This window comes from Alligator sinensis, unplaced genomic scaffold (assembly GCF_000455745.1).
Source record: "Alligator sinensis unplaced genomic scaffold, ASM45574v1 scaffold392_2, whole genome shotgun sequence".
Classification (NCBI taxonomy): Eukaryota; Metazoa; Chordata; order Crocodylia; family Alligatoridae; genus Alligator; species Alligator sinensis.
In genome coordinates this window covers 1,423,401-1,444,045 of record NW_005842145.1, presented here as the reverse complement: position 1 = coordinate 1,444,045, position 20,645 = coordinate 1,423,401, and the positions used below count along the sequence as shown (strand labels likewise).

Below are 20,645 nucleotides of genomic sequence, written 5' to 3'. Positions count from 1 at the left end.
AAAGATTCCGATAAGTCCCTTTTAAAACTTATCTCTCAAAAAGATGAGATAAAAGAGTATTTTCTTAATCTGGTAGATGAGGTGCCAAAATATTAAAAAATATGAACATACTTTGGATCTTACTGACACCTTAGAGATGTTCAAAAACAGACATATTCCAGGATACTGGGAATACAAATCAGAATGTACAACTGTTCTAAGATGACCACACAGAGGGAAGAAGAGGGAAACTGCAACATATGTACATCTTGTCAACTGCTTTCTTTTCTGAACAAAAATATTTTCTACAGCTATGAAACAAATTCTGGGTGCAGACAGAAATGCAGCTCCAAGCTCAGAACAATTTCTGCAAACTCAGTAGCAATTTCTGCAAACTGTACTGTGTTACATTACCCCAGATCAAACAGAAGTTCACTGTTGGTTCTAGGGGAAAAGGGAATCTAGCTGTGGGCTGGGAGCCTGCAGCCAGGTTCCCATAGCAACAGCCAGGTCTCTCTGCCAGTGCTCCCTGATTTTGAAATGGGAGGTGGGAAAGGCAGCACAGGGAGCTCGTTCTTGGGGCTCCCAAGCTACTGCTGAAGGGTGGAGTGGGTGAACTAGATCCCCCGCACCTCGGGGGGCTCCAATACACCTGCTCCCCCCTCCAAGGGACGTGGGCAGGTTCTACATGGAAACTGGCCCAGGGCCCATGTGGGCAGGGCATGCTTGGCCAGGTGGATGCAATGGGACACAGGCAGGCAGGCGGGGAGTAGCATCCAGGAGCAGGACAGACAGGTGTGGCCAGGGCTGGGATCTTGGGGCAGTGACAGCATGAGGCTGGAGCCTAGGGCAGAGCCATGACCTGCTGCCCACACATCCTTGTGATGGGTGCTGGCTCCATGGACAGGAGCATGCCAGAAGCGGATTGCAGCTCTGCCCTGCGCCCCAGCCCCATGCTGTCACTGCCCCAAGATCCCAACCCAGGCCCTGCCTACCCATCCTGCTCCCAAATGATACTCCCGCACACAACCTCATCCCATCCACCCAGCCAACCTCATCCCATCCAGCAAGCCAAGCCCTGCTTGTGGGGGTCCTGGGCCAGGACTGCCAGGCAGTGACAGCACAGGGCCAGAGCCACTTAGGAAGTTTTGGTGAACTTTAGTGAGCAGGTAGAAGTGCTGACCCAGCCTGCAACAGCTCACCAAAACTCCCTAGGTGGCCCTGCAGCCCAAATAACTCAAATAATTGCCCTCCCCTGTTACAGACTAACCAATGTAGGTAGATATACATACCCACCCACCTACACATCTCTCTATATGTTTACCCATTCATACACAAACACAGAGATATATGTATGCATGTGTGTAATATAATAAATATATGTGTAATATATATACACACACACACACACACACACACATATACACACACACGTGCACACACATACATTAGGGCTGTCAAACAATTAAAAATTTGATCGTGATTAGGTGCGCAATTAAAAAAATTAGTTGCAATTAATTGCAATTTTAATTGTACAGCTTAAAACTCAAAATTGTGCACAGAAAAACTTAAAATTATGCAGGTACTTTGTATGGTTGGAGGGGTGGAGGTGGCGTGTGTGTGGTAGGGGAGATTTGTGTAGGTATAGGGGGCTGTGGGTGGGGGGGGGACTTGAAGCCTGGGGAGGCGGTGGTCCCCACAGAGGGGTCTAGAGCCTCGGTTGTGGGGATCCCTGCATGCCCTGAGAGGATGCAGGGTACTGTGGGTCAGGAGTAAGGGGCAGCAGATCTGGGGGAGCTGTGGCTTGGGAGTGAGAAGCAGGGGCAGGGCAGAGGCATATCACTGCCCTTCCCCCTCCTCCCCCCACAATCATATTACCCCTGCCACAGGAGTCCTCTTTTTTGAAACTGGAAATATGGTAACCCTACAGAAATGCAGTCCAGCATATAGAGCAGTGCCCAGTGGATAAGTCTGTGGAGGGGAAGGGCTGGGGGGGCAGATCAAGGCCTCTATGGTAAGGGAGGGAGTGGGGCAGGGCGAGTGGGACCCCGGGGCCAGGGCGGGTCATAGGATGGAGCCACGGGCAGCTTGTTCAGCAGTGCGGGGGAGGGGTAGCTCCCTGTCACTTTGTGCACCCCCAGGGGAGGCATGAGATGCATGTGCTCCCCAGATCTGTGTGCAGGGCAGAGACAGGATGCCCATTGTGGGCTGGGGCTCTGCACCCTGTTGCCTCTGCCCTGGGAGTGGCATACTGGCCACGCATCCCCTGCCCACGTGGCAGTGGGAGGCACAACATGGCTCCTGGGGCAGAGGCAGCAGGGTGCAGGATGCAGAGCCTCAGCCCACAGTGGGCAGCCCACCTCTGCCCCATGCACAAATCCAGGGGGTCTACATGCCCCTCATGCCTCCCCCAGAGGTATGCCCCCCCATGCACCTGGATGAGCCCCCCCGTGCTCTGGACTCACCCTGGCCACAGCGGACCAGCCACAACCCACGTGAACAGCCCCAACCCTGGCATGCTTCACACATGCTCCACTCACCTGCCCACACTGAGCAGCAGCAGTGGCCAGAGAGAAGCTGCTACTCAGCACAGAGGAAAAGTAGCCCCTTCCCCTCACTGCTGCCAGATCCTTCTTGCTGCAGCCACCCGGAGCTCGCACCCAGGCTGCCCTGAGGCTCCTCTGCAGTGCCATTACTGCCCCGCTGGGCGGCCTGGAGGTGGTGATGACAGCAGCAGAGAGGAACCACAGGTCAGACCAGGTGCGAGCTCTGGGAGTCTGTAGCAAGAAAGGCCTTGCAGCGGGGATGGGGAAGGACCGCTTTTCCCACCATTTTGAATAGCAGCTTCTACCCAGCCACTGTTGCTGCTGCTCAGCAGTCTGGAGTAGGCGCAGGGCAGGCCAGGGTCAGGGTTCTGCATACGGGTTCCAGCTGATCCAGAGCTGGTCCACTCTGCTGGTCAAAATGATGTGCGTGATTAAAAAAAAATAACATGTTAATTTATTTTTGTGTTAATTGCATAAGTTAACTGTGATTAATTGACAGCCCTAATCTCTCTCTCTCTCTCTATATATATATATAATATCAGCTTTCATGGGCTGATGAAGTGAGCTTCAGCTCACAAAAGTGTCTGCTCTAGTTATATAAAATCTACTTTGGATAGCCCATATGGTGCCGGGCAAACACATAGATATGTCTACGTACGTACATACATACGTACATACGTGTGTGTGTGTGTGTAGATTTTGTGCGCTGAAGCTTACTTCATCAGCTCATGAAAGCTTGATACACACTGTGACAGGGCACTGTGTGTGCCTGCCACTTTAAGGGCCTGGAGCCGGCAGCCGCCAGGTGCCTGATGGTGGCAGCCATTTTGGATCTGGGGCTGCCCATATAAACAGGGCCGTTCTGCTGCTCGTAGAGGCCAGGCAACAACATTGTCTGGCCGGAGGGCTGCTGATATCATCTGGAGGTAAGGGAGGAGCTGTAGGGGATGGTAAAGAGGGTCCTGGTCCTGGGTACGACCTAAAACTGCACCCTGCTGGGAGTGGGTTGCCTGGTGGGGCTCTCAGTGGCACGGGAGCCCCCAGGAAATGCCAGGCCAGTTACCACCCTGGTGAAAGGCGGGTCGGGGTGCCTTAACCCCTAGCCCCCACCACCGGGTGGGTAACTCCTTTGTTTATACGGTTCAGAGGGCAGACCCCTGGAGAGAGTGAGGGGCTAGAGACTTGGACCTGATCAAGAGAGTACCCTTGACTGGCTCATGCTGGGGCCAGGACCAGGACAGTCAAAAGGGTCAGGAGCCCACTGCGAGGGATGCCCAAGAGCCGAGGGCCTGGGGTCCCAACTGGCCTGGAGGTGGGCCAGGGCTGGTAGCCAAAGGTCCTGGGGGGACCACACCTGAGAGGGGAAAAGAGGGGAAATAGTGAGGACGAGAACACCTAGATGCCACCTGCGAGGCTTGGGCTGCAGTGTAGGGAGGAAAGGAGCCACAGATAGCACCCCCTGGCATTGGGGCAGTAAATGGGCAGCCTCCCGCTTAATTAACATCTACTAATTAATCAATTAACATCAAGGCATGGCGGGTGAGAATGCAGGCGGTTGGCCCAGGAACAGGGGGGCGGGCCACAACTGAGTCGGCCCTGAGCAAGCCCCCATGTTACATGCACACACGCACACATTCTAACATAATAAAGGACTTAGTCTGTCTGTCCATAACACTCTTCGAGCACTCTGATAGGTTACTGAAACAACCAATCAGAGTGCTCCAAGAGCGTTGGGGACAGGAGGCGGCAGACTGCCTCGCCCTCCCCCCACGCCTCTGCTCCCTGGAGGTGGCAGAGCGCTGCCATGACAGCAGGGACAGGGGTGGGGGGCAAGGCCAGCACTGCTGGCTTCCCCCCTTTCCCCCGGCCCTGCTGCTCGGAGATGGTGGTCCAGCACAGGGTGCTGGCAGAGGGGACAGCGGGGCAAGCTTCCCCTCCCTTGCTCCTGGGAGGCGGTGGCAGCGGGGGTGGAGGGGGTTAGGGTTAGCAAGTTCCCCCCCACCCTCCCCATCATTCTTGACAGGCAATTCACTAATATATAAAATTGTCCTGAAAGTTGCATGCAGGGACACTGTACTTGTAACAAAGCTTGTTCCTTAAAATGAATGAAAAAAAATTATGTTACGGGGAAAGTTGCATCACAGTTTTATAGTTGGTAGGGTCAGAAGGGACCTAAGCAGATCATCTGGTCCAACCTCCTGCCATGGGCAGGAAAGGATGCTGGAGTCAAATGACCCCAGCTAGGTGGCTGTCTAGCCTCCTTTTGAAGACCCCCAGGGTAGGGGCGAGCACCACTTCCCTTGGAAGCTGGTTCCAGATCCTAACCACCCTGACAGTGAAGTAGTGCTTCCTGATATCTAGGCTGAATCTACATTCAGCCAACTTATGGCCGTTGTTCCTTGTTACCCCCAGTAGTGCTGGGGGGAACAGGGAGTCTCCCATTGCCTGCTGGTCTCCCTTGGCAAGTTTATAGGCAGCCACTAGATCCCCTCTCAGCCTTCTTTTGTGGAGGTTGAACAGGTTCAGGCCTCATAGCCTCTCCCCGTAGGGCCTGCCCTGCTGCTTCCTAATCATGTGAGTGGCCCTCCTCTAGACCCTCTTGATGCTCTCCACATCCCTCCTGAAATGCGGCACCCAGAACTGGATGCAGTACTCCAACTGTGGCCTGACCAATGTCCCATAGAGGGGGAGGATCACCTCCTTGGACTTGCTCGTGATGCATCTATGGATGCATGACAAAGTGCGGTTAGCCTTCCTGACCACGTCCCCACATTGGCGGTCCATGTTCATCTTGGAATCAACAGTGATTCCAAGATCCTTCTCTGCCTCTGTGCTGACAAGAAGGGAGTTCCCCAGCCTGTAGGTATGCTGCTGGTTCTTCCTCCCAGACCCACAAATAATACAGCTATCACGGCACTGAACTCCCGGACTTGGTCATGCCTCTGGATTCTGTCTCAATGGTCCAAAGCAGGGATGGAAGGTCTGGGCAGCCTCCACTCTTTCATGCTCCTAACTAGGTGTGTGTGTTGAAGGTCTGGGTGACCTGTCATGCATACACCATGATCCAGAAGGATCAATGGTTGCCATTTAGAGAGAGACACAAGGATCATTGATTGCCATGTTGGGAGGGATCACAGTCTGACACTTAGCTCTTCCCTAAGATTCGTCATAGGAAGAATCATGATTGGAGGAAGGTAGCTTCATGCCTGCTGCTGGAATAGGTTTTTTGGCAAATGCCTATTAAAAAACTTATGCCAGAATTTGGTTTCATGTTTCTAACTGGAAGAAGGCCACTGCAGTATCTCTTTATTGGGCATTTAAGTTTCCCTTTTATTCACCGCTGAAGTGATGGGGGGAGTGGCAGCTGCGCAGGAGCCTGGGGTTGCTGGATGGACAGTGCTGTGTTAAAGCATGCCTCACTAGATAGGTGTACTTGGGCAATGAAATAGCCCAAATCTGAACTGATGCAAAGAGCAGTTTAATACCGGCTGTCAACTTCCTGACTTCAGGAGAACCATAAGCTTTGGGATTATAACTCCTTTCCACAGATCCTCCTATTAGTGCTTTGGGAGCCGAGAGAGATCAAATCTTCTGTATTAATAAGCTATTCCTATTCAGACAGAGAAGAATTATCAAGCATGAGTGCTCCGAATCCCCCTAAAGAGGAGCAAGAAAATCAGGTTGGAGTTAAGGAAATTTTGGAAATGAATTAAGTAAACTTTTCATGCCCAGTACCAATAGGCCAGTACAGCCAGGAACCTTGTTCATAAAAGTAAAATGGAATAAAGAAACAGAGGATGGTATCAAGCACTATGTCTTGCTCTATAATCATAATCTGTTGTGCCTTTTATCCTTCTCTAAGAAGTACCTGAGTCATAGAAATGAACTCTTGGGAAGATGGGAAAAACCTCATCACTATCACCAGAAGATGCACAGGAAAGTAAAACACACCCATATAAAGAATGTACTAAACTTTTAGGTGAGCTGTACATAGTATATAAGGGTACCTAATTATTGATGAGGAAGTCTTTCATATTTTCTCAAATGGTGATGTAAAAGCCAACTGATGAAAGTCTGAGAATACAGAAATGGCCAAATTCCTTGCTGCGATACAGGTAGATGGCATAGCATTCATTTCTATTAGTACCAGGTTTGTGTCAGTTTAACTGGAACTAATTGCAAGGTATGAGACAATAGCATTAGAGGGTGTGAACAGACATACCATACTGTCTTTCATATAATATGACCCTAAATATAACACACACAATTCTTGGAAGATTCAAAAAAGGAAAAAAGATCTTACCTTGGAGTACAGGTAAGTACCTGAGATCTGGGGTCTTTGGGCACCAGGGCTAGTGGCCAGGGACAGTGGGTTTGGGAGCTAGGGCTACACGCTGGCCCTGACCCTGTAATTCAGCCTAATCCAGCTGCGGCCAGTACTGGGGGCCATGCAGTGGGGCACACACTGGCTGTGGCTGGGAGCTGTGCAGAAGGGCCCAATCCAGCTGTGGCAGGGTTGCGGATGTGCAGTGGGTTCAACCCTGCACAGCTGTTTCTGGAGCTACGTGCTGGGTCCAACCAGCACAAAACCCCGGAGCCAGTGTGCATTTCTGGATTTAGCATGATGCGTCCAATCTGGCACATAGTTCCAAAGCTAGTGCCTGAGGTCCAGTCACAGGCCAACCCTGTTTGCCAGCCTGATCCAGTACATTGGAGGGGATGGGGGCTTCCCATTGGTCTGGATACCTGGCAGTAGAGCAGGGGTGAGGGGCAGAGGGCGGCAGCATTAATTGGCATGCTAACCCACTGGCATCCCCCACCTCTGCTGCCAAATGTCTGAATCCACAGGGAGTGTTTTTCTTGCATATAATCCACATCCCAATTTTCCCCAGCTAGTTTGAGGGAAAAGGTACACATTTTATGCTAAAAAATACAGTAACAATTGACAGACAAGGTTCCTTGGGTGAATTTGATATCTTTTATTAGACCAACCCAAATGGTTGGAGAATAGTTATTAAGCAAGCTTTCGGGTTCAAAAACCCTTCGTCAGGCTAAGGAAGCTTCAGCAGTTGGTGTGTGCTCTTCTTGGATGGAATGAAAAGTAAACAAGCCAGGGGCTGGGCTGGGCTGGGAAGTCAGTTGCCAGGTAGATTATAATGTATCAAAAATCCAATGTCTATGTTTAGTCCATGATCTCTAGTATCCAGCAGGTTGATGAAATAGAGCTCATAGGCTCGTCTCTGGGAAGTGTTGTGTAAGTTTCCCTTGAGGATCAGGACTAAGAGATTGGAGAGAGAGTGGCCCTCCTGTGAGAAACGTGCCCTCACCGGTAACCGAGTGTTTCTGTCTTTGATGGACCCCTGGCACGCATCCACCCTGGCGTGCAGACGCCGCCCAGTCCCTCCTACACATCCTCCATCAGGGCATCTGGTGCACTGGATGAGGCACACCACACCCCTGGAGGTGCAGCTGCAAGATCCCAGGATGCCATCGGCTCTGCCGTGGGGCGCGGTAACAGTGGGGGTGGTGGAGATGAGCTGGCAGGCCCCGCATTTCCCGTCCTGGCACGGTCCGGATCCCCCTGGTGTGTTCTGGGCTTGAGGAAGTTTGCTTCTGGTGATGGAGGTTGGCGAGGTTCGGTGCCTGTCCGAAGGGCAGGATGGGTGGCTCCGGGAAGATCCCCCCAAGAATAGGGTCTCCTTCCAATATGGGCCGCAATTCCTTGAGGACCTTCTGCACAGGCCCAAGGGATGGGCGATACATCAGAACCAGCGGTGTGCGACTTGTGGGTGTTTTTCTTCTGTACTGCAGCAGTTCTTCACGTGGTATCCAGGTGGCTCTTTCAAACGTGCGATCTACCTCTCTGGAGGAGTGCCCTTGCTGGGTGAAAGCCCTTTTAAGATTGGTGAGGTGGCAATCCCGGGTGCTCTCCCCAGTACAAATGCGTTGGTATCCGAGGGCCCGGCTGTATATCACAGCTTTTTTGGTGTGTTTAGGGCGATTGCCGGTTCTGCGCAGATATGCATGTTGGCCTGTGGGTTTCTTGCATACTGTGGTCTGTATTTTGCCCTTCTGGATACTGATCGTGTCTAAAAAGGGGATGTCGGTGCTGGAGCACTCTAAAGAAAATCGGATGGAGGGATGGTGACCGCTGAACCTCCGGTGGAACCCAACCAGAGACCGCAGGTTCCCAGTCCAAATGATGAAGATGTCATCGATGCATCGCAAGTACAGCAAGAGTATGATGGCACAGTTCCCAAGGAAGTCCTCTTCCAGGCAGCTCACAAAAGGGCCGGCATACTGTGGGGCCATTTCAGTGCCCACAGCTGCTCCCACCACCTGGAGGAAATGCTGACCATCAAAAGCGAAATTGTTGTGCGTTAGGATGAAGTGCACAAGCTCAGCAATCTCTCTGGGTCTGTATTCTGGGCTGCAATCTTGTTCCTGTAGATATGCAAGGCAGGCTTGGATGCCATCCTGGTGTGGGATGTTGGTATATAGGCTGGCAACGTCCATGGTGGCCAGGAGTGTGCTGCTGGGAAGGTCTTCAAGTTTCCGTAGAAAGTCTGCGGTGTCCTGTACAAAACCTGCTCTGTGGGTGGCAAGCGGCCCCAAGATTGACTCAACGAAACCCGATACCTCCCCAGCCAGGGTCCCACGGTTGGACACGACAGGTCTGCCAGGGCTCCCCTGCCCGTGGATCCTAGGGAGCATGTAAAAGGTCCCCGGGCTAGGCAGCAGGGGGACCAAGGCCTGCAGCTTCTCTTGTAGTCTTGATGGAAATGATTTGATGGCATTGCTGAGCCCCCCGGCGAAAAGGGGAGTAGGATCTTCTTGTAGTTCTTTGCAGTAGGTGGCATCAGAGAGCTGTCTCTTGGCTTCCCCCATGCAATCCTCACGGTCTAGGATGACCATGGCTCCTCCTCTATCTGCTGGTTTTATTACTATTTGGTGGTTAGATCTTAGAGATTCTATGGCCTTTTTCTCTGGTAGAGAGAGGTTGTTGTGGTGGCATGTGTTGCTGATTATTTCATTGTTCATTCTTTCCCTGAAGCAGTCAATGTAGCGGTCCAGGTTAGGGTTTCATCCACTGCGAGGTGTCCAATCTGATGTTTTTTGGGGCTTTTTGGCATTGATCCTTTCCTGAACGTCGTCAGAGGATGAGTTGTTGTTGGGAGTGGGTTCAGTTTGGTCGTGGAAATATTCTTTGAGGCGCAGGCGTCGGAAGAATTCTTCTAGTTCTCCACATTGATGTATTTTATTAGGGTGTTTTTCTGGGCAGAAATTTAGGCCTTTAGAAAGGACAGATTTTTCAGTTTTGGTAAGCGTGTATGTGGAGAGATTGATAATATTTGTGGGTTGGTTGCTGCTTTCAGTTTCATCAGGTCTGAGGTTGGAAGGTTGGAAGGTGTTGGTGTTGTTCCTCTGATGGCTGTTTTGTGGCTGGGGAGCTTGTTCTTGGACTAATTTGTTCCATTTCTTCTTTTTATGTAGGATGAATGCTGTAGAAAGTTTTTTGTAGTCTCTTTGTATCCACTGTATATTGTCAGGGAACATGCATGGATTTCTATCTTTTAAGTTGTTGTAGTGTATGGCGATATCCTTCCTGAGTTGGTCTCTTTTGGAGTAGAGTAGGTGAAGTAGATGATTTCTAATTTTCTCTGAAGTTCTTCTGCATAGCTGGGAAGCATATTTGGAGTTGTGTGTAGTAGTCAGGGGATTGTAGATGTTCAGTCCTCGGGGAATGATGTTGTGTTTCTTGCAAAGGCTTAGAAAATATATGTCGCTGTTGAGTTTGGCTTCTTTCTTTTTCATGTTGTACAGTTTCCATTTTAGACGGCTGAATTCGGTATCATCCACGTTGGAGGGGTTTGGGTTGTAGCCGTGTTGGTCTAAGGACATAGTCCTTACACCAACACGGCTAGAACCCAAACCCCTGCAGTAACAATTGAAGGGTTAATGTCACTGATTGGGAGCCGGTTCACAATTGTCCCTGGGGGGGGACAGAACCGTTGCCTTTTAGGGATTGTGCTGCTGCTGAAATGCCACAAAGGGGTGGTAGAGCACCCAGGCCACCCTGCCTTCTAGGTCTCAGAGTTTCTCTAGGATGCCCTTAAAAGGGGAGGAAAGAACCAGATTAGCTGGATTCCAAGAATGAGGAATATGCCATTATCCACAATTGAAATTTTATGCTTCCCCTTCTCAAAACAGAGTTGAAAAGATTCATTGGGTTTAATAAAGGGAACTGTTAAGACTTTACCAAAATCCATATAGTTGACTGGAGGTGCACAGGTGAGGGTGTGGGCATGTCCAGGCTTCTCACCCAGCTTCTTAAAATAATAAGAACAACAATCTAATCTACTCAGACCTTCACAGCAATGTTGATTCCTCATGCATTCAGAACTACTTGGCCAATTTGTCAAAAGCTGCATTTGCTCTATGGACATAGCAAACATCTCCAGGGATGCTAAATTGATCTATCAGCACGCTGCTAAGTCAGTCACAGGAAGTCACTTTCATAGTTTTTAGGGGCCCACACAAAACTTGTGTAGCACATATCTTTTGCTGGGTGCCATCTAATATATAACCGTGGCCTTCATTTAACTAGACCCGAGCCAAAAATTGTCTACAACCACCACAGAGTCAGCAACAAATATCTGCAAGTCTTCTTTGGAAAGCTCTCTTATTGTAATCATCCACGCAGAATATCTTGTGGGGCATTGAGTGATTATTTTTTATTTTGTATTCAGTTCTGCAAAACTAGACAGTGTTGCAGATCTCACACCAACTGCCAACTACCAGCTGCCTTTTTCATAAGTGTTGTATTGAACAGAGTGAGCAAAGTCAGTCCCAAAGACCCAACCTAATGTCACACTCCACTAGAGACACAGAATGGAGCTCCATATTATTCCATGTAGCTGATGCAAGGCCCTGAGAAACTTCTCAGGACACCCCAGCTTGCCCAAAAGGTTCCAGAGGCCAGATTAACTGATCATATCAAAAGTGTTCTGAATTCAATGAAAGCCACTTAGACATGATTAAAGGTTTGCTTGTGATAATTCTCCTGGATTTTTTATTCAACAAAAATGTCCACCCCCATCTCACTATAAAACTGCAATGAAACTGGGAACTTGCCATCTAGTTTATGCAAGAGCATTGGTGAGGAATACATGAGTCAATATTTACCAATAATTCCTAACAAGGTCTGATTTATTTTTCCCTTACAGATTTTAACTACAGTCACATCTTCACATTTCATTCCAGATTTGGTAGAAAAGCTTATGTAGCTTCTCAGTCAGGAGTACATACCTTAATTTACAGACTTTTGCTAGACATCTTGTCTGAGATGCATTTAACAACAGCATCCACAACATTAGCCCGAGTATTCAAGAGAACCTGAAAATTCCACTGCCGTTGCAATTGTGTGCTGACAGGATCAATAACCAGCACTTATCACTACTGTCCCTTGCTTGCATCGATACATCACAAGCAAGGCCTTACACACAAGCCTTACGCTCCACAAAGAACTGCTGGATGGCATGCACATCAACTGTTACAGTTTATCTGTTTTGACATTCTACTTGTCAGATGTCCTGTGTTTGACAGAGCTGGATACAAATTTCACAACAAATCTCTCTGTAATCTTTCACTGATAGACAGAATCAGGTTTACCTAGAAATTTTCAATGGACCATCCCCTTGCTGTGTAAGAGTGATTTTGGATGACATAACTGGCAACAAATCAATCCTGGTGGCGCAGAGTCACAAATGCAACTTTTTACTCAATTACATAATGCACAGTGTCCTGGCTTTACTCCACATCATACCAACAGGTACTTCTATAAGGATGCTGCCACAGTCAGAAAAAGGACAGTTACATTTTTTGTGTAACTGCAAAAATCCATTCATGTTTTAACCAATCCATAGCCAGCCTTCATAGAAAATTAGCTGCTATATTGCAACATTTGGGCTAAATTTGTGGGCTCCACACAACAAAGAATCCATGTGCTAATTAGCCCTCTAACTCATGACTGGAACCAGGTATTCTTGTCGTGAGTCCTGGGATCCTCCAAAAATGTATATGAAGATGAGGCTCAGTTGTGGGAATAAAAAGGAAATCTAAATGTATTGAATGTAGTGGCTTACTATGACTTTAAAAAGAGTTGGTGCTGAGGAGGACTGCATGCAATGGGCACTATCATGTATCTTAAGATGGGCTGCACTAACCTATCCTTGTGGTAGTTTCCCATCAGTATGTTTGCCCAATATGGGCCATATATTTTGGTTGTGCTCGGTTTTGACTGCATTTAATCAACTTCATAGTTGCTTTTTTATTACTGAGCATATACTGCTTTTGGCAGCAGTTTAATGATAAACAACATATTTAATAATGTTTCTTTGTATGCAAATGTAAGACAAGGGTTTTTCCCCCCATGCTGACTGAGGGGAAAAAGCCCCTCATCTTGTATTCAAGTAAACACAGTAATAAAAGTATAGTTTTCTTAAAGCTACTCAGTCATCCAAATGTTTACCAAAGCATACTCATGCAACAGCTCTACTCTGGCCAGCCTGCCTGCAAGTTTATGACTACAATTTCCACAGTATTACTCTGTCACTTTACCCTCCTGCTATGGATGTCACCGCACTGCCATCACTCCCTCACATCCCATCATCATGTAAGCACAGTGAAACAGCACACTTCCTATGACTATTCAAAGCACCTTCAGGACCAGACAGACCACTCAAGCATTTTGGTGACATCATATTGCCCTCAAAGAGGAGCTCCCCCCCACCACAATAATACCTCAATGGCCATCGACCCATCTACTAGTACATATTATTCAAACCCTATTATGAACAGAGAATTATTAATTCTCATGGACATTTCAATAGACTTCATTTAAATATTTGAGTATTTCACATACATTAATGAATCTACTTTCACAAAACTGCTAGGTGATAAAGAGACTATTACCATTCACATTTTACTGTTAGGGAACTGAGGCAAAAAGAGATTAGGATCAAAAGTAATTTTGGGTGCTCCATTCAAGCCATCCAGGACCAGAATTTTTAGAATAGTAATTGTTACACAGCATTGTATATGTTCAAAGCACAGCTCCATTGACTCTAGTTGTGGGTCTAAGTACTTAACACTTGAAAAAAAAAAATCAGACCTCAGGGCCTCAAGTCAGGCAACCAAAAACTCTCTAATGCTCAAGACAATATTCTATATTGTATTAATCACAGTATCTTCTTTTCTCTTCCCGCAATCACTTATCACATTCACTACACCTCTTCCAACTTTTTGCACAATGAAGGAGAGTTACAATGGGCAAGTCGCTTGTAACCCTGATTTACATTCAGAGAAAATCCATCCTGTTCAAGGCAGTCCTGAAAAAATAGTACTCAATTGTATAATTAACAACTGTATTTTAATGCATGTGCACAAGGGGATTAACAAGTAACCATAATCCTAACTTTTAAGATGGGAGTCTTCTGAACAATAGTGTTTATCAGGGATGAGCTTATATTCTTGTGTCAGAGTATAAAGAGAAAAGCAAATGGCACTCTCAATTCCCTTGCAACTCGAAGTTTGTGTTTGTTGAAGACTCCAAAAGTAAGATACATGACATGCTCTTTTAACCATCCTGACAGCTCTACAAACCAGAATTACTGAAGATTAAGTCACACTCAAAGAAGAAAGAATGTCGTCTTTGTGACTACCCACCAGCAAACAGTATCTATTCCAGATGGCAGAATGAGAAATTTCAGCTATATTACTTGAATTTTAGTAGTGTTCTCTCAAATTTGACTTCTGACCTAGCAGCTAAGTCCAAGACATATTTTTACAAATAATTTGATGAATTTCAGTAAGTTACTTCCAGATTTTGGATGCTGGCACTCTCTTGAAAAAGACAGAGGATGTCTGCCTCCTTAGCTCTTTGCAAATGCTATGAGGGACAATCTGGATGGTTTGGTTCTATCAAAGTGATAAAGGGAACTTGTACAAACGTCCAGTGTAAACCTTCTCTCCTAATGAAGAATGGAGTGTCTGTGGAATATCATCTGTAACAAGAACTGACCTGGAGCCAACCATGACTCCTATCTGCTCCTGTAGATAGAGGTGATTTTCATACATCACCAGGAGGCCTAGCTGGAAGAACAAGGAGAAAACTATTATAAGCTTACTGTCGTCTCCTGCTGGGATCTGTCCCAATCAGTTAATCATCTAGTTAAAAGTTGGTATAGATGCTCTTTCTTTATGCTGGTATTGACTCTAGTTAGTCTAGTTCTGGCTTGTCCAACATGCGGCCCGCCAAGCCGTTTACTTTTTTACCCCCCCCTTGTGCCTCCCCCAGCCCCTCAGCAGCTTCCTAATGTCTGAAGGGCTAGGGAAGGGACAAGGTTCCCACATGCACCGTGTCAGCTTAATGTTGCTGACATGGTGAGTGTGGGAAGAGGAGTAGCCAGCAGCAAAAGCGTGGGTCATCAGTGTGGCGCAGGGCGGTCCCAGGCGGAACCTGCACTGGCCAGCACTGCAGGCGGTGAGAGGAGCCCAGCCAGGCACACGTGGGTCGAGGGAAGCAGGGACAAAACCCCCCCAGACCCTCCCTGGTCAGCTTCCCCTGCACCTGGCTCTGCCCCTTGGGGCTGTGGCGGGGGAGAAGGAGGCATCATCCCAGGGCCCCTGCGCCTACCCCGTTCCGCGCTCACCTGCGTGGTTCATCTTCCCAGTGGCAGGTAGAGAAGTGGCAGCCGGGGGCTGCCTGGGCGCTGCCCCGTGCCCGGCTCACAGGTCCCCGTGTGAGCACACGGCGCTGGCCCGGGTTCACTGTGCCACCTCCACCTGCTCCTCCTCCCTCCCTGGCAGAGGAAGCCCCCCTTTTTTGTTTTGTTGGCTCTGGGCTGGGAGCTGCCAGGCAGGTTTGAAAGGTGCAGCGAGGCCGGGGCAGGGGGCTTGGGCAGCCTGGTCCCAGGCAAGCAGCTGCTCCACCTGTAGTGCCCGGCACGTGTGGGCTGCAGCACCACGACCCTCGCCCAGCTCCTCCTGTGCATCCATTAGAAGCTTTGTACATCCATCCTGTGCATCCATAAGAAGATTTGTTCTTATAACTCAAAAGGACGCCATTAAAGGTGGAAGTGATGGGAAGTTCTGTGGCACCCTTGTAAGATTCTGTCTCATCCAGTCTGAAGTCCAGTGTAACACAGGCCATAGAATTTCACCTGCTGAATTTCACCGCATCCTATGAGTTCTTTGAATATGGCTCGCCGGCCCACTGGGTGATAAAAAGTTCATGATCCGGCCCCACATTCAAAAAGGTTAGACACCCCTGGTCTAGTTAGTCTTTTCAAAAGACATGCAGTGCTATGGAAAGTGTGAATGGCAAACTTTTGTATTGAAAATGGCTGTGCCCCTTGGTTAATGTGCGCAAAAGAACATGTTTTTTCCTAGCCACAATTGTTAATGTTTGGTAAAAATGTTTAAAACAATTCAGCCTCTGGCAGATATACCACATGGAAAATTATAGCCCAAATGACAAAAGTTTTTCAAAATTATAAGACACTGAAAAATATAAGAAGCATTGAGCAACCTTAATAGGCAGTGCTATCCATGAACGGATCCAGGATCACAAGAAGAGGGTACAGCTACATCCCTTTGGCTGCATGGCACATGCACACTGAAGGAAGTTAATTACACATGCTGTACACAGCCAAGAGGGGTTTGGGCACATCCCCTTCTCCTTGATCCTGGATGCCAGTGAGCTCAGAGAGCTGAGTGTGAACAGCAGTGGCACTCACCCCTGGACTCAGGAGCTGTATGAAAGCCAGGGATTCAGCCAGCCCTTATGCTAATCAGCTGCTGAGCTCAGCTCATGCACTGCACAGCCAAAGGAAGATACAACCACACTGCCATAATCCCTGGATCTGCCCCAGGCACTGTCTATAATAGAGTGAACAGATGAGGGAGCAGGATGGATAAGAGAAAAGGAAACCAAGCAGAAAGGGATTAAATGTTAGGGGGTAGAGAGAAAAGAAAGCCACAAGATTGCATAGGAAGAAAAGAAGACTGTGTAGCACAGGTAGACACTGAAAGAGGAAACACTGGAAGTGTCTCTACAGATGAAAGTAGAAGCAGGGTATTAGAGTAGGGTATCAGCTGGCAGAGAAGTTTGTGCTCGACAGAAAGGAACTTGGCAGCAGTGAAGCAACTTTAGGGGAGCAAAAAATAACACAACGAATGGAAAGTGATTTAAATGAACAGCAACAAAAGACAGCATTACTCTTAACTCCTCCCCTTGAGAGAAAACACTTGTATTTTTAATTGTGTTTCATGACATCACACTATCTTTCCATAAGTAATTGTGGCAGTAGTTGTATTGTATTGTGCAAATGCAAGTAAGGTTATAATCAGAAGAGAAGGCATGCGCAAAATCCTCTACTAACCACAGTCGCATTATGTCAAAACTAGATAACCTTTCTATATAACTTAACCTTTATATATAACCACAGGACTATTTTTAAAAGTTATAGAATACTGTAGATGTCATTGTTAAACATCCTCTATAATAACAATTACTCAAATGTACCTGTATTAATTTTAAGGAAAATGTTCTTTCTCCAAATGCACTTAAATGATCTAAATTCAGCTCCTGTTTTTTTCCCCCAATAATTATTTCAAATGATACTAGAAACTAAGTTTTAAACACTTTCCCTTATCCACTTAAAAAAGTGAAGCCTCATGATGCATAGATGTGATTTGAGGACGTGTACTTAACCACACATCCTGTCAGATATGGAAATTCTGATTAATACCAACTTACATAGCTCCATTTGTGTAGACTGTGTCACTTCCCTCCACATACTGCACCTGTGCTGGGTAGACATGCTGTACCTGCTGCACAGTCTGCACCTGTTGTACCTGTAAATAAAAACACCAGGGATATGGGATATTATATATTAAAAGAATGTCCAGTGATTCTAAGGCTTACTAAGCTATATGAATAATTGTAGGGTATGTCTATTCTCACAATAACTAAATAAAGAATTCAGTAGTTGAGGTACAGATCTGTAATATGGTTAATAATATGGTTATGGAAGTACTGATATGAGAGATCAATACTCTTGGGAGAGCATGTACTCTCAGTGTCAAAAGTCAGACCATCTGGAAAGCAGTGGCTACTAAAGCCATCCAATATGTACTCCTCTGCAGTGACAGTTGACTTCGGTTACTTCCTACATAATCATAAGGTTTTATATAAGGAAAGATAGATGGGTTGTACATCTATTCTAAGAATTACATTTACTAAGTAATCAAGCTTCCTTTGGCCTTCTCTACATTCTAGTTCAATTGGCATAGCTGGACTGGGACAAACTTCTAGTGTAAATACATTGTTATGTTGCTGCATTAGTGTGGTTTACATCTGGTTCCAACCTAGAACAGGCTATATTTATAGAAATCACTCATGCCAGAGACATCAGTGTAAAACCTCAGTGTAAGCAAAGAGAGTAGAGTCCCCACTTCTGGAAGGTTAACCAGTAGTAACAATCCCAAATGAAGTGGTTCTCACAAATACAGGTTAAATAATAATTAGAAAAATGTTTTCCCAAAGGCAGCATTAAGGGAGGGATGCTGTACCTTAACTACAACGCAGTTCTCTTGTGATGGTATACAGATCTCATTAGTCAGCCTAGAGAGAACTGCTTTGACCCAGGCACTGCATAGGATAGCTGCAAGGCTGCTCTCCGCAGATTCCCTTGTAAGCCTCCACACCGAGGTAGGGAGTGTCAAGCCAGGAAAGGAAAGCTCTATAACACAATATGCTGAGGAAATCTGATCAACTCCACACACCAGACTTGCCATAACTTAAAGCAATTTTGTTTTGGCTCTTGACCAGTTCAGAACTCCAAGATCACACAGAGGCTTAGAACACAATTTTAGTCTGGGAATCAAATGAGAAAAGTAATGTTACATACATTTGGGAACTGATTTTTAGGAAAAAGCCTTACATATCTCAGTGAGAGATATTTTTCTTAGATATGCTGTTGTCAGTCAGACTTGGAGCTGGGAGAATATTATTATTTTTTGATTTATATGCTGCCCTCTCCAAAAAGGCTCAGGACAACTTACAATAAACTCAGGATAAATTATAAAGACAGAGAAAATATTAAAATAAAATAGCAAGAAACAGAAAAACTCCTCAAACAATGCCCCAGAACTTAATCCTGACTGCTAAAAGCCTGCCCAAATAAAAAGATCTAACAACAATTCTGGAATATGTCCAGGTTCAGCCTCTGATGAGCCTCGTGAGAGAGAAATTCCAAAGCTGAGGAGTGACAACCGAGGACAACCTCCCATGTATTTTTGCCAAACAAACGTGCGCAAAGATGGAATGCACAGAAGGCTGCTTTCAGCTGACTTTAGGAACTGTGAAATATAAAGGAGAAGGTGGGTTCCTCAGGTATGTAGAGCCCAAGCCACTTAGGACTTTATAACTGAAAACCAGAACCCTAACTTGTGCCTGGAAAGCTATACGAAGTCAATGCAGACTCTAATTATGTGCTCCTAGTGAACCACCCACGTTAAGAAGATCAACCCACTCTTCCAGTTCATAAGGTCTGCTAACTAACATCGTCTCTGTCTCATCAGGATACAGTTTCATTTGGTTCACCCGTGTCCAATCCCCAACTGTAGCAAGGCCTGGGTAGGGATCAAGACCGCAGGTTTGGTTTAGATCGGGGTGCTCAACCCCTGGCCCATGGGCCACCTCCAGTCCTTGGTACTCTGTCATCTGGCCTGCCCCACACTGTGGCCCTGCATGGTAGATTGGGCACACGGGGTGACAGGGTGCCTGATCCCATGTCATGGGGCCAGGAGAGGGGACTGTGGGGCCCCAAAGCCTGATCCCAGCATGTGAGGCTGCCACAGGGACCAGGGCCGGGCAGGGGTGGTATGGGGTTCTATTTGGCCCATGCACAGGTCCTGCACCAGTCTTTTGGTTCATTGGGCCAAAACCTTGAGCACCACTGATTTAGATGAAAGAGAGACAGAGTTGGATGTCATCAGCATATTGATAGAAAAACTCTACATGATAACATTCAGTAACCTCAGGTACACAGAACAGAAGATGCAACAAGATGGAATAAGGGGACGATAAGGTGCGGTAAGTAATCTATTACCAAGTTTGGAATCTCCTTCTGCTAGGAAAAAACAACCAATTAAGAGTGGTCCCATGAATACCCACTAGGTCATATACACGTGGCCCACCAGGTCATGTATCAACACCTCATGGTTAACTGTACCAAAGGCCACTGAAAGATCAAATAGGATCAACAGGGTACATTCCCCTGTCAATCTCCAGGTGGAGATCGTAGACCAAAGCCACAAACACAGTTTCTGTGCTGCACCCAGGACAAATACCAGGCTGACAGGGGCCAAGGAATCCAATAGCATCCAGATGAGCTTAGAGTTGTAAGGCAATCACCTGTTCAACAGGCAAGGATTTTTGTGGGCGATATATTTTATTTAACCAACTGCACGGCTGGGATAGATTTAGGTAAGTTTTTGAATGCAAGTCATTCTTCATTCTGAAGAAGAATTAATTGTATTCAAAACATTCATCAATGAAGTTTCCCAAAAAAGAGAAGGTTGGAAACAGATTGATAGCTGGAGGACAAGTCAGCATCCAGAGTAAGACTTAAGAATGTGCAGCATCCTACATTCGTGAAGGGAGGCATTGACAACTCTCACCAGCAGTGGTCCCATAATCTCCCCTTGCTGGCTGTTACAAGCATAGGAACTGACTTTGGGTTTTGCTGGTGGGTGCTTGCAGATGTAAACAGAAACCAAAAAAATTTGGCACTTTAAACTTGGTGCATTCCCATGCATGCCCAGAAAAGTCAGTGAGTTACTTTAACTTGGATCTGCAGTATCTGTAAAGATTAGGTGCTTTAGTGGGACTTTTTTGGTGCTTTTATCTAATAAGTGATTGAATTAACTTTAGTTAAAAGCATAGGCGACTGGTAGGAAATGCACAGGGGTGCACGTGCCCCCCCCGATGGGCAACGATGCTGTTGGTAGAGCTGGTGCCCCCCCGACAGGGCCGCTGCTGTCAGCGGCTTC

At 47.1% G+C, this 20,645-nt stretch overlaps 1 protein-coding gene across 6 annotated transcripts in view; it reads right to left on the bottom strand.

Annotated features, from left to right (window-relative positions):
• The window catches only part of RFX3 (regulatory factor X3), a 263,571-nt gene that overhangs the window by 104,831 nt on the left and 138,095 nt on the right, over positions 1 to 20,645 (bottom strand). For 5 of the 6 annotated variants that reach the window (XM_025206198.1, XM_025206201.1, XM_025206200.1 and 2 more), the window contains exon 3: positions 17,347 to 17,444. The exons of the other annotated variant lie outside the window; for it this stretch is intronic. In XM_025206198.1, the coding sequence (XP_025061983.1) occupies positions 17,347 to 17,444 (98 nt within the window). The remainder of the gene's footprint in view (positions 1 to 17,346; positions 17,445 to 20,645) is intronic. 6 annotated transcript variants of the gene reach the window in all.